Source organism: Pavona decussata, unplaced genomic scaffold, assembly GCF_977016875.1.
Source record: "Pavona decussata unplaced genomic scaffold, jaPavDecu1.1 SCAFFOLD_195, whole genome shotgun sequence".
Lineage (NCBI taxonomy): Eukaryota > Metazoa > Cnidaria > Anthozoa > Scleractinia > Agariciidae > Pavona > Pavona decussata.
The window spans coordinates 2,409,594-2,419,739 of NW_028145604.1; the positions used below are offsets into that span (position 1 = coordinate 2,409,594).

General features: G+C 36.9%; 1 protein-coding gene across 1 annotated transcript; it reads left to right on the top strand.

The window, feature by feature from the left end:
• The first annotated feature begins 50 nt into the window (after positions 1 to 50).
• Positions 51 to 9,768, top strand: LOC146461743 (transmembrane protein 106B-like). Its single transcript, XM_085086486.1, has 7 exons — positions 51 to 338; positions 3,301 to 3,364; positions 4,944 to 5,106; positions 6,400 to 6,540; positions 6,637 to 6,689; positions 8,067 to 8,111; positions 9,001 to 9,768. The coding sequence occupies exons 1-7, from the start codon at positions 92 to 94 to the stop codon at positions 9,110 to 9,112; spliced, it is 825 nt and encodes a 274-aa protein (XP_084942612.1). The 5' UTR covers positions 51 to 91; the 3' UTR covers positions 9,113 to 9,768.
• Positions 9,769 to 10,146: the final 378 nt, after the last annotated feature.

The window sequence follows — 10,146 nt, forward strand, 5'->3', positions numbered from 1 at the left end:
TTATAAAAACATTCGTGACCACTTATATGCGTGAGGTGTTGTTTTGAGTTATCACCGCAGACCACCACGTTTTATTTGCGAAATCTCCGCAATGCCTCAGTGGTTCCAGAAAAAAAGCGAGCGGGATATGTCAGAGTTTCCGAAAAATATTCTCTCCGACCCAACCAGTGACGGAAACGTTCATGAAGAAAATTTTTCTGCGATAGCTGCCACAGCTCAGGCACCTAGTTCACCGTACAAATATGAAGAATTCGACAGGAGAGCTATAAACGAACATGACAGTGATTCGTTAACCCAGACATGCCCGACGTGCGGAGGTTGTGGAAAACTCACAAAAGGTTAGTTGATTTTGCTTTACATTTTGTAAGCATCAGGAGGTGAAAGGAGCGGACTTGAGCATTTAAATGTGTTCAGTTTGACGTTGTAGTTTATTAAGCTACGGTATGATAAGTTAAGATTTTTCGGACTTTGCTCTGACCAAATTTGCTGAGCTTATGCTTTTGGAAGTATCGACCATTTTGGTTTTTCAGGGGTTCTAGCCTCTTCCAAGTCCTCCAAGACATTCGAGTTTCCTTTTGAATAAAATTAGAGTGGTGATCGCTACGAGTTTGCTTTATTAAATGAGCTGTTTATAATTATGTGAAATTTGAGTACAGGTGTAAAAAAAGTAAATAAAATATAATAAATCATTTTATGGAGCAATTTCAGAATACCCATCCACTCGCAGGTGCATTACTCTGTAACCCGTGGTCTGTGCTTCTGCACCCAACAGATGAATAAGTAACTGATCTAAGTATTAAACTGGAGTGCTACCGCGGGCCGCAGTCCGTAGTGGATGGATTAAGGGACAAGGAATGTATTAAACTGGAGTGCTAACGCAGTCCGCAGTCCCATAATGGATGATCTAAATATTAAACTGGAGTGCTACCACAGTCCACAGTCCCGTAGTTGGATGCAAATTAGATGACTGGGGGACTGCGGTAGCAGGTTTTTAAGTTCTAGATTTTAGTGGCTGGGAATTCTAGAATCTAGCCCATTTTATTTTAAGGTTACTTATGGGGAAGAAAGGTCGAATTTTTCTCAAATAATTTTTTTTAGATAATTGTTAAAACAAGAAAGGGATGCAAAGTTTCGTGAAAACAGCCGTTAGAAATCTTAAAAAGAACGCGAGCTATCTGAAAAACAAAGTTTTGTAGGAAAAGCGGTGAGCGAGCGAAGGTGTCATAATCCAATTTATGCGGGACTGTGTTGAGATATTACGCGGCAAAATTTACCCGTGATCTTGAATTACCGGCAAATTTGCATATTTTTGTCTACATCGTGTTCATCGCATGTCACGGCGTTGTATGTAAAATTTTCCTGTGAAACAGCGTGCCTTTTTGGATTCAAGCTTTGCGTAAAAGGTTGTTATGAAGAAAGCGAAACTACAAAAGTCACCTTGGGTGACAGTTAAGAAAAAACCCGGCCCAAAGAAGGTCGAAAAATCATTTGACGAAACCAAAAAACTTCAGCTGTCGGAGAGCGACAAGAGTTCTTGGTACAACCAATCAGATTTTCTATAACTGCCTCGGCAGTAGAGAAATTCAAAGACGAGAAATCGGATAGTGGAGAGTCGAACATCAGTTCGGAGTTCGAAATCGAAGATGCCGGCGACAATCCAGCCACTTTTGCCGTTGTTGACCGGCTGAAAATAAGCAGCGAACCTCAGCACGCAGCCTCGTGTACTGATAGCGGTGAGAAGTGCGTGTCTCGTGTCAACTCCGCTGGGGCTGCCAGTTTCATGTTCTGCGTCTACCCTCCGTTTTCTTCTTTGTTTTGGTTAAGCCGGTGGCTTTCTCGCGCCAGACTTAACTTTTCCCATAACGAAATCGCTTTATAAATATTACTACAACACTAAATGCTTACAGAACTCCCCAGGGAATGCTTCTTTGTGTTTGATTGGCCGGCGGCATGAGCGCGTTGACAAGTATTTTAACAAGGTGCGAAAACTCAGAAAATGTTTTGAGGCCGAAAACACGGCTTTTGTTTTTGCACGAATTCCCCATCTTCAAATGAATTAATAGGGTATGTAGATTTGCCAGATTTCAACGAAATTTGGCCAAAATGGTCATCAGATATTAATGCATCAAAGTGTGTCAGGCTTTTACGAAATGCAAAATATTTTTCCCGTGACGTGTTAACATCTGACGGGACTACAAAAATTTTCCATTGTCCATCTTTAGGATGGGTTTTCTCACAAACCAATAGGAATAAAGAAAAAGCCTGACACACTTTGTTAGCCTATTATCTCCTGATTGACATTGTGCAGTCTGTTTGGTTTTTGCGCCTTTACGTAAGAGTGGGTAATTCAGTAAAGTACACGTCGCTAGTATTGAGTTTGCAGGCCTCTGAGCGCTTACGTATCTGACAAAATAAAAAAAAATTGATATTTTCGCAAACTTCAATTTATCAGCTTTACAGTGATATATAGTTTTCCCTGGTTTTACCAAAAGCAGCGCGCGTACGTTAGATTTCCCTGAAGGCACTCGCGAAACATGGAAGTAACCTTAAGTGTCACTGTTTTTAGCACAGAACACTTATTGGGGACACTCTCCAGATCAGATAAAATAGACCTTTATCACTACGCGGACATGTACAGTCTCGAGAGAATAAAAAGCTTTGTTTTCGCATGGCAAGCCTCAACCAGACAGGCTCAACTAGCTTGTCATGCAAAAACAAAGCTTTTTATTCTCCTGAGACTCAACATGGCCACCGTGTGATAAGGGTCGATTGGAATTTGGAAATGTTGGTTTTTGAGGAGAGAGGAAAACTGGAGTATCTGGAAAAAAACCTCTCAGAGCAAGGACGAGAACCAACAACAAACTCAACCGACATGACACCGAGTCTGGGAATTGAACGTAAGCCACATTGGTGGGAGGTGAGTGTTCTCAGCACTACGCCATCCCTGCTCCCAAGGCTTCAAGGAAAGGTGTACTGCAGTGAAATGACATTATAGGAAAGGGGTATCACTTTCTTCTTCAGGAAATCGTAAAAAGACCTTATGCTGATATTTCTAAGACTTTGCGACAAAAGCGGGACTATCAGTATGGTGATTTTTTTAGAAATTCAGCCTTGGATATAGCTCAGCATACAAAATGGTGGTAGCACTTTCAAAAAAATGGGAAAGGTTGGAGAGTAAAATGTGACATATGTCTCCTCAGTTTCAGTGATTGCAAGTGACGCAAGCTTCTAGGAGTGGAAGTGCACTGAGAAATTATAATGTCAACTGACTTTTTATTGTTTTTTTTTTTTTTCTTGTAGAGCAAGAACATGACTTGGTTGCATTGATTCCTGTGAGAGACAGACGACTCAAGCCAAGAAGAACGTGAGTCTTTTTTTCTCCTAACATAAAAATTGGTGGGAGTTTACAACAACAATAATAAGTTAAAATATATTTATGAAAAACATAAAGGGAAATATCAGAGATTAAATAAATAAAAATTTATTGCTGTCAAGAATGCTGCCTAAAAGTTAAAACTATTTACAAACTAGAAACAAACAAAACAATTTAATTTATACAGACAAATTAAAAAAGATATGAAATACTTATGTGGCTGTTTGCTCTTATATTTGTTTTGTTTATTTATTTGTCCATTATATTATAAATACAATCAAATAGAATCTTATGACTGCTAACTTAGATATAATGGCAGGAGATCTTAGCCAGCTCAATGAGCTTTTCTATGAAGATCCCCTTATTCAAGCTTAGACTAATTACAGGGCAGATGGTGATTTTATTATAATTCTAGATAGATTACTTCTAATACTTGCTTTGTCCTAAAACAAAACTAAAAACCTAATAACCTAAGATACTTTGATTTTGCACATAAGCCTTTGTGCTTCTCTTAAAAAAATTATAACCTTGTAATGATTTCAATTCATTTGGTAAATTATTCCAAATATGCGCCCCCCTATATTTTAGTGAAAATTTCCCATAATTTGTCCTTTTGTAATCAATATATACATTTGATGCTGAACGAGTACCATGACTATGTATATTCTTATGTAAAGTAAAGTAATTATTAAAATATTTTGGTAAATTATTGCTAAAGTATGAATACATAAAGAGTGCTATAAGATACATGTTTAACTCATATACATTAAGAATTTTCAGAGATTGAAATATTGTTAATATTATTAATAATATAAGAGCAAAATAATACTATATTATTAATTTCTGAGTCCTCAGGTTTTGTAAACAAAACCCGAAAAAACTCAAACCTTTCAAAAACAAGAATAACAACAACAACAACAACAACAGCGAGTTGAGAAAGTTACAAAAAACGTTTGTAACATGAGAAGGGCATAGGGCTTGCATCCCAATTGATTCTAGCTGTGCTGGAATAGAAAGACATTAAAATAAACAAATTAATTAATTGATTAATTAATCAGTTAGTGGTGGATGGAGGGAGGGTGGTATGTATGACTGTATAGATGAATGAAACATGCATAGCTATCTTTTTGTGGAAAGTCCCAATAATGTTGTTTTTTCTAGTTTCTGGAAAAATGTTCGGATCTCCCACTTTCTAGAAAGAAGTTTTCCCAGTCTCTCAGTGAAGCAGCTATTTAGGGGAGCAGGGATGTCGCAGTGATGAGAGCACTTGCCTTCCACCAATGTGGCCCAGGTTTGATTCCCAGGCTCATCGTCATATGTGGGTTGAGTTTGTTGTCGGTTCTCGTCCTTGCTCCGAGAGGTTTTTCTCCGGGTAATCCAGTTTTGCCGTCTCCTCAAAAACCAACATTTCCAAATTCTAATTCAGTCTGGAATCTGACGGCCACAGGTTTGTCATTCGAAACAGACTGTTAAGTGTCACCCTTGTTAAACAAAGTTTGTTTATTTATTTATTTATTTATTTAGCATCCTCTTGTTTTAAAAGAGCATACTAACTTTTTTTTTTTTCCAGGGTTCTGTATCTCTTGTTGGCTATTTTTGTTTGCTTGACAATCTCTGTTGTCATTGGCATATTACTTTTTCCAAGAACTATATCAATCCATTTGGTCAGTGCATCTCCAGTGAACATTACCATACCAAAGTCAAACGAGACAGATCCTTTCATTGTTATTAATGTGAGTATTTTATGTGTATTTTCAGTATTTCATTAAGAAAATGCAATTTAGCTTAACTAGGTATGATTCAGGGGCACCCAACAGATCGTTTCGGTAAATTATCTGTTCGGAAGGCCCTTCATCCCCTACAATTTTTTGAAGGGAATTTTCACCTCTAACTTTCGTGATATGGGAAATTAAAGGCCTAGTGTTTTCGGATTGATAAAAATGTCGTTTCGGGTACCAAAAAAGGTCAGCTAAGATTTTCGGAAAGGAAATAAGACCTAAGGTTTTCGTGAAATGGACAAAAATGCCCTAGTAATTTCGAAAAGACTCAGGTTGCCCTAGAATGACCGAACAGATAGAAATATTATAGCGCTGCCTAAAATGAACCTACAGAGCTTTATAGGCACTCCAGATAGCCTCAAATAGCGTTTCAAAGCATCATCTGAGAGAAAACTGTCGTTGGGTGCCCCTGATGACTTAAGATAATGTTGACCGCAGTTTTTGCCAGCCCTTTGAAACTTACCAGTTAGGACAGCAACATAGTTATAGACTATTAGTTATTTTATTAAAGCTTTTCTGGAAAAATGTTTTTGGATTAAAACATACAATGGCTGTGCAATATAATGTGATTTAATTTAATGAATGTAAGAATAGGAAGAAAAATATACAAGTAAAATTAAACTGTAAAACTGGTAATAATCAAAGATTAGGGAGTGTGTTAGATGATCTTGATCCCAGGCTCCCTCTCCTTTGCCAAGTTGGTGATGATGTCATCTGCGCCTTCAAAATCTGCGAGGGATGCCAGATACGCATCCCAAGATCCATTCATTCGTTAATTGACCCATGTAATCTCAACACCAGTCTATATTAGGAGTGCATTCTTTCAACGTTGAATGCAAATATACACAACAAAAATGTAAAATGAGTGATGGAACCGTGGAATTATGACAATAGCCGTACAGCTCTTGGGATAAAGCTGTTCTTATGTCTGTCCATTCCCAAGGGTGGAACAGTCAATTTGCGTTTGGTTGGCATGTTGTATTTGTGTGAAAACACAGTGTTGTATACTGTACTTGTTTGTAATTTCTCTTGTTGTAGAGGTCATTGCCATGACAAAAAAAATATGTCACGTCTCACAGTATTTCATCAGATTATGAAAATGGGTTAAAATAACATTCTGGAGGAATTTCCAGAAGCCCACAATTATTCATTACAGAATATATTTTCAAATAATATTTTTGTAATGCTTTTTCTTAGAATTTAGTAAAACACTTGTTTGACCTAATCATTTTTTCTTTACTCAAACAGACTACTATTACCATCAAGAATTCCAACTTTTTTGAGGCAGTGTTGGATGGATTTAGCATTGAAGTGAATTGGGAAGATTATGTGGTGGCAGATCCTGACATTAAAGAAACAATTAAAGTCTCTGCACGCTCCAGTCATAATGTATGTTATATTTTTATCACATCATGATTTTTGAAGCCAGCTTTACATTCAGTTAGTAAACCACGTTTTTCTTTTTTTTCTGTTTTTTCTTTGCAGCATACTTTTGAGGTGAAAACTACATATGCAAAACAGGAAGCTATAAAAATAAGGTAACATTTTTGCTTGTTAATAAACAACAAAACTCTTGTTTTATAGCAAAAATGACTATAAAAATCCTACTTGTTGCTTTACGTCCCTGTTCCTTCAGGTGTAGTGGGAAAAAACAACAGTAACTAAGATGTAAGACTGCCAATAAAATCTTCTTCATTTTTAGCGATCCATTTTAGTGCCAAGTTTGAATGACAGAGTACTGTAATTGAAGGGTTTTGTGCAATATTATAGAGTCATATAGCTCTATGTGACTTTTTTGCCTTAAAATCAAAATTGCTCCAAGTATTAGCCCTGTTTTGACATAGAGAAACTTAGTTGCAAAGGGAGGTATGGACCCTTGACCAATTTCTTTTGTTCACAACTACCAATGCTTCACTCAAGTTGGTTCAGTCTTGTATACAAAATGAATCAGGCAAGCATCGGTATCTCCTTTTTGTAGATCGCTTGTGTTTTCTAGAAAAGTAATAATCTATGTCTTGTTCATTTAGCATTTTTCTCAAAAATTAAATACGCAACTAAGTTCTAACATGAAAACTGGGCTCTGTGCCAAAATAGGGCTTATTTGGAGCAATTCTGATTTTAAGACAAAAAGTCACATAATATGTGACTTTTTGCCTTAAAATCAAAATCAAAATTGAACAAAACCCTTTAAGTCTTGTTGTTTGCTGATGACTAAACAGCATACCACATTCTTAAATTTCACTCCCTTTCAGCCAAGCATAAATAATAATTGTTGACCGTACAGTAGTTCCACTCACAGACCTGCCAACCTCTGATAAAGGAAAATCTGGAGACCCATGAAAAAAAATCTGGAGATTCAACAAAGTGTAACTTGAGATTCTATTTTTTTGGTGATCAAGATTAAATGAACCCTTTTTTGCCATTTTGATTGCTTTCCCGCGCCGTGTATGTTGCATGAACTTGCAAACACTACTGGGAAACTCAAATTGAAGCATGGAATTGAATTTTGGTTAATGGTTAACTTCTGTCTTCCCCGCTGAATAAAATTGCTAGTAGAGGCCTAGGAACTAGGCAAAAAATGGTGAACACAAACTAAAATCACATAGTTCAGTAAGTAGAGTGTTTCCCTTTATTAGTTGATCACTTTATGGTACTAGCATTCTCCATTAAAAATCCAATTTTATTCAACAAGGTAACATTTCATTTCAGAATGATTTTTCTCAAAAAAACCGTGAGAGTGGGAGTCTTGTCGTGAGGCCGTGACAAAAGATAAAAAATCGTGAGACTTACGGCAGAACCGTGAGAGTTGGCAGGTCTGCACTTAGTATTAAGACAATCATTCCAAATAGGTCATAAACACAAGCAAGTTCTGAATGTGAGTTAAGAGATTTTACATTTTTTGTTTATCTTTGCAGGAGAATTTGCTGTGGTTGGTCATTTAATCTGGCATTCTTAATAACGTAAGTAAAATCTTCAATCCTGCTTTAGTCACTTTCAAGCAACAAAGGAAATACAGGGATCAGTTGTGTTGATTCTTCGTACAAATGTGTTTACTGTTTTGTGGTTTAAATTTGACTTTGGTTTCAAAATTTTTAAAACCAGTTTGATTTTTATTTCCTTTCTCCCAGATAATGGAAATGAATGTCAGACAAAGAGAAATTAAAATTAAAGTGCCCGTGTATTAATTTGTTAAATTTTCTCACCTGACTCGACACAACACCCAAAGAACTTCTGCGAAAAAAAATGTTTCGATTTGCAGAAAATGATATTTTTTTTGGTCTAACCATGCCCCTGACCAGGAAGGCCAAGAGAGTGTCATGTGGCGTAGATTCAGGAATCAGCGCTTGAGTGTTGCTAATGAAGTGAAAGGAAAATAGTGAGTGTTGGTATCTTGTTTTTGGTCTTCGTGTTTTATCTGCAATTTCATCAGCTGAAGAGACCTTGTCTGACACAGAAAGTGAGCAATTGAACAGCTAAGATGAAAAAAATTGAAGTCACGTGTTCGTTTATCTATGTCACAGCTCCGAGAGAAGACAGAGTCAAGTGGCGAGCCCAAATGGCAGCAAATTTTGTTTTTGAAATTTAAAAAATTATGTTCTATCCAAATTGCAAAAAAATTTCACAGAACTTCTTTGTTTGATGTGTTGATGCAGGTGAGAAAATAAAAAAAAATTAGCCAATGACACTTTAAAATGATTTGACAATGTTCAAGACAAAAACAAATTTGAACCACAACATTATCCTAAAGGTAACCTTTGTCGATCAATCTGCTCCACTAAACAAAAATCTGGAGTACTTTATTGTAGCTGTAGAGATGTCACCCATTCATTTATGTCCATTTGTCTGTAGGGTGTCAGCAAAAACACATTCACTGACAGTTTCATCAGAGGCTTCCGACAATGCCTTTAAATACATCAACTGTGAATTGGATGGCTTGAAATGGTGGAAGACATGTTTTTGATTAATTGAAGTGTTTGGTTTGGAGTGATGCTACATAATCAAGGTCTCTGTCATGGTGAGTTCTCCCGGCCAGAGAGTACTTAAAGATTACTGTGAAGGGAAGAGATGTAAATACGGAGTGATCCTGTGTTGGGTTGGTCACAAGAATGATGTTTAGGAAGATTAGAGAGTTGAAAGCTGTGTTTAGAGCAACTTAGGTTACTCCAGTCAGGCAGGTAGGTACTAATTTTGTCACAGAAACCCACACTTGGCGTCTAGCACATTTTGTGGTTCCTATCTAGAAAGGTACAGTTAGCAAGTTTGGAATACCTGTCGCTAGACTGACGTGTGTTAAGGCACCTATGGTGTATGCTATGAATACAGCTTCCTCTCACTGCTCTGGGTCCAAGTTGGTGAGAAACAACTGTTTTCACAGGCTACTGGCGGTCCTATAACATCAAAGATTACCTCACATGTTGAGGCATAATAAATTTATTGATAGATGTATTTTTTTGAGCCATTGGTACAGGTATACTTGAAGAAAGAAAATCCGAGTTCTCCCAACCTAGTTTATTGGTTAAGTTTAGCTCCCATGAGTCTCCTGTAGCTCAGTGGTAGAGCATCTGTACCAGCAATTGGAAAGTCCTAGGTTTGACTCTAGGCTTGGTTACCAGCCACTGTTCAATGGGAAATAAGCCCACACTCGGAAATCGGGCCTAGTTTGACTCCTATTAGGAGAAAGTTCTTGGATTTTCTTTTTCTGAGTATGCCTGTGTCACTTACTGAAAAAAAAATTACACATTTATACACCAAGCTTAAAACATTACATCACGTTATTTCACAATACATTTATTAGTCCAATTTCATTGGTACAATATGTTTGACATTAGATTAATGCTGCATGTATGCTCAAAGAGTTTGATAAACTTTCTTAAATAATCATAATAATGATTAATAAAATCATTTATAAGAAAATTGGCTTATGTATGTAGCCAGAAGCATATAACCCCGAAGCGATTTGGTCTGTCGCAAAGCTGGGTTTCATTAGCGCACGAG

Bases quoted from the DNA above. Each gene is read 5' to 3' on its own strand.
- LOC146461743 (XM_085086486.1), top strand. From the start codon at position 92: ATGCCTCAGTGGTTCCAGAAAAAAAGCGAGCGGGATATGTCAGAGTTT. The intron at 339-3,300 runs GTTAGTTGATTT...TTTTTCTTGTAG, and splicing joins TTGTGGAAAACTCACAAAAG to AGCAAGAACATGACTTGGTT. The intron at 6,690-8,066 runs GTAACATTTTTG...TTATCTTTGCAG, and splicing joins CAGGAAGCTATAAAAATAAG to GAGAATTTGCTGTGGTTGGT.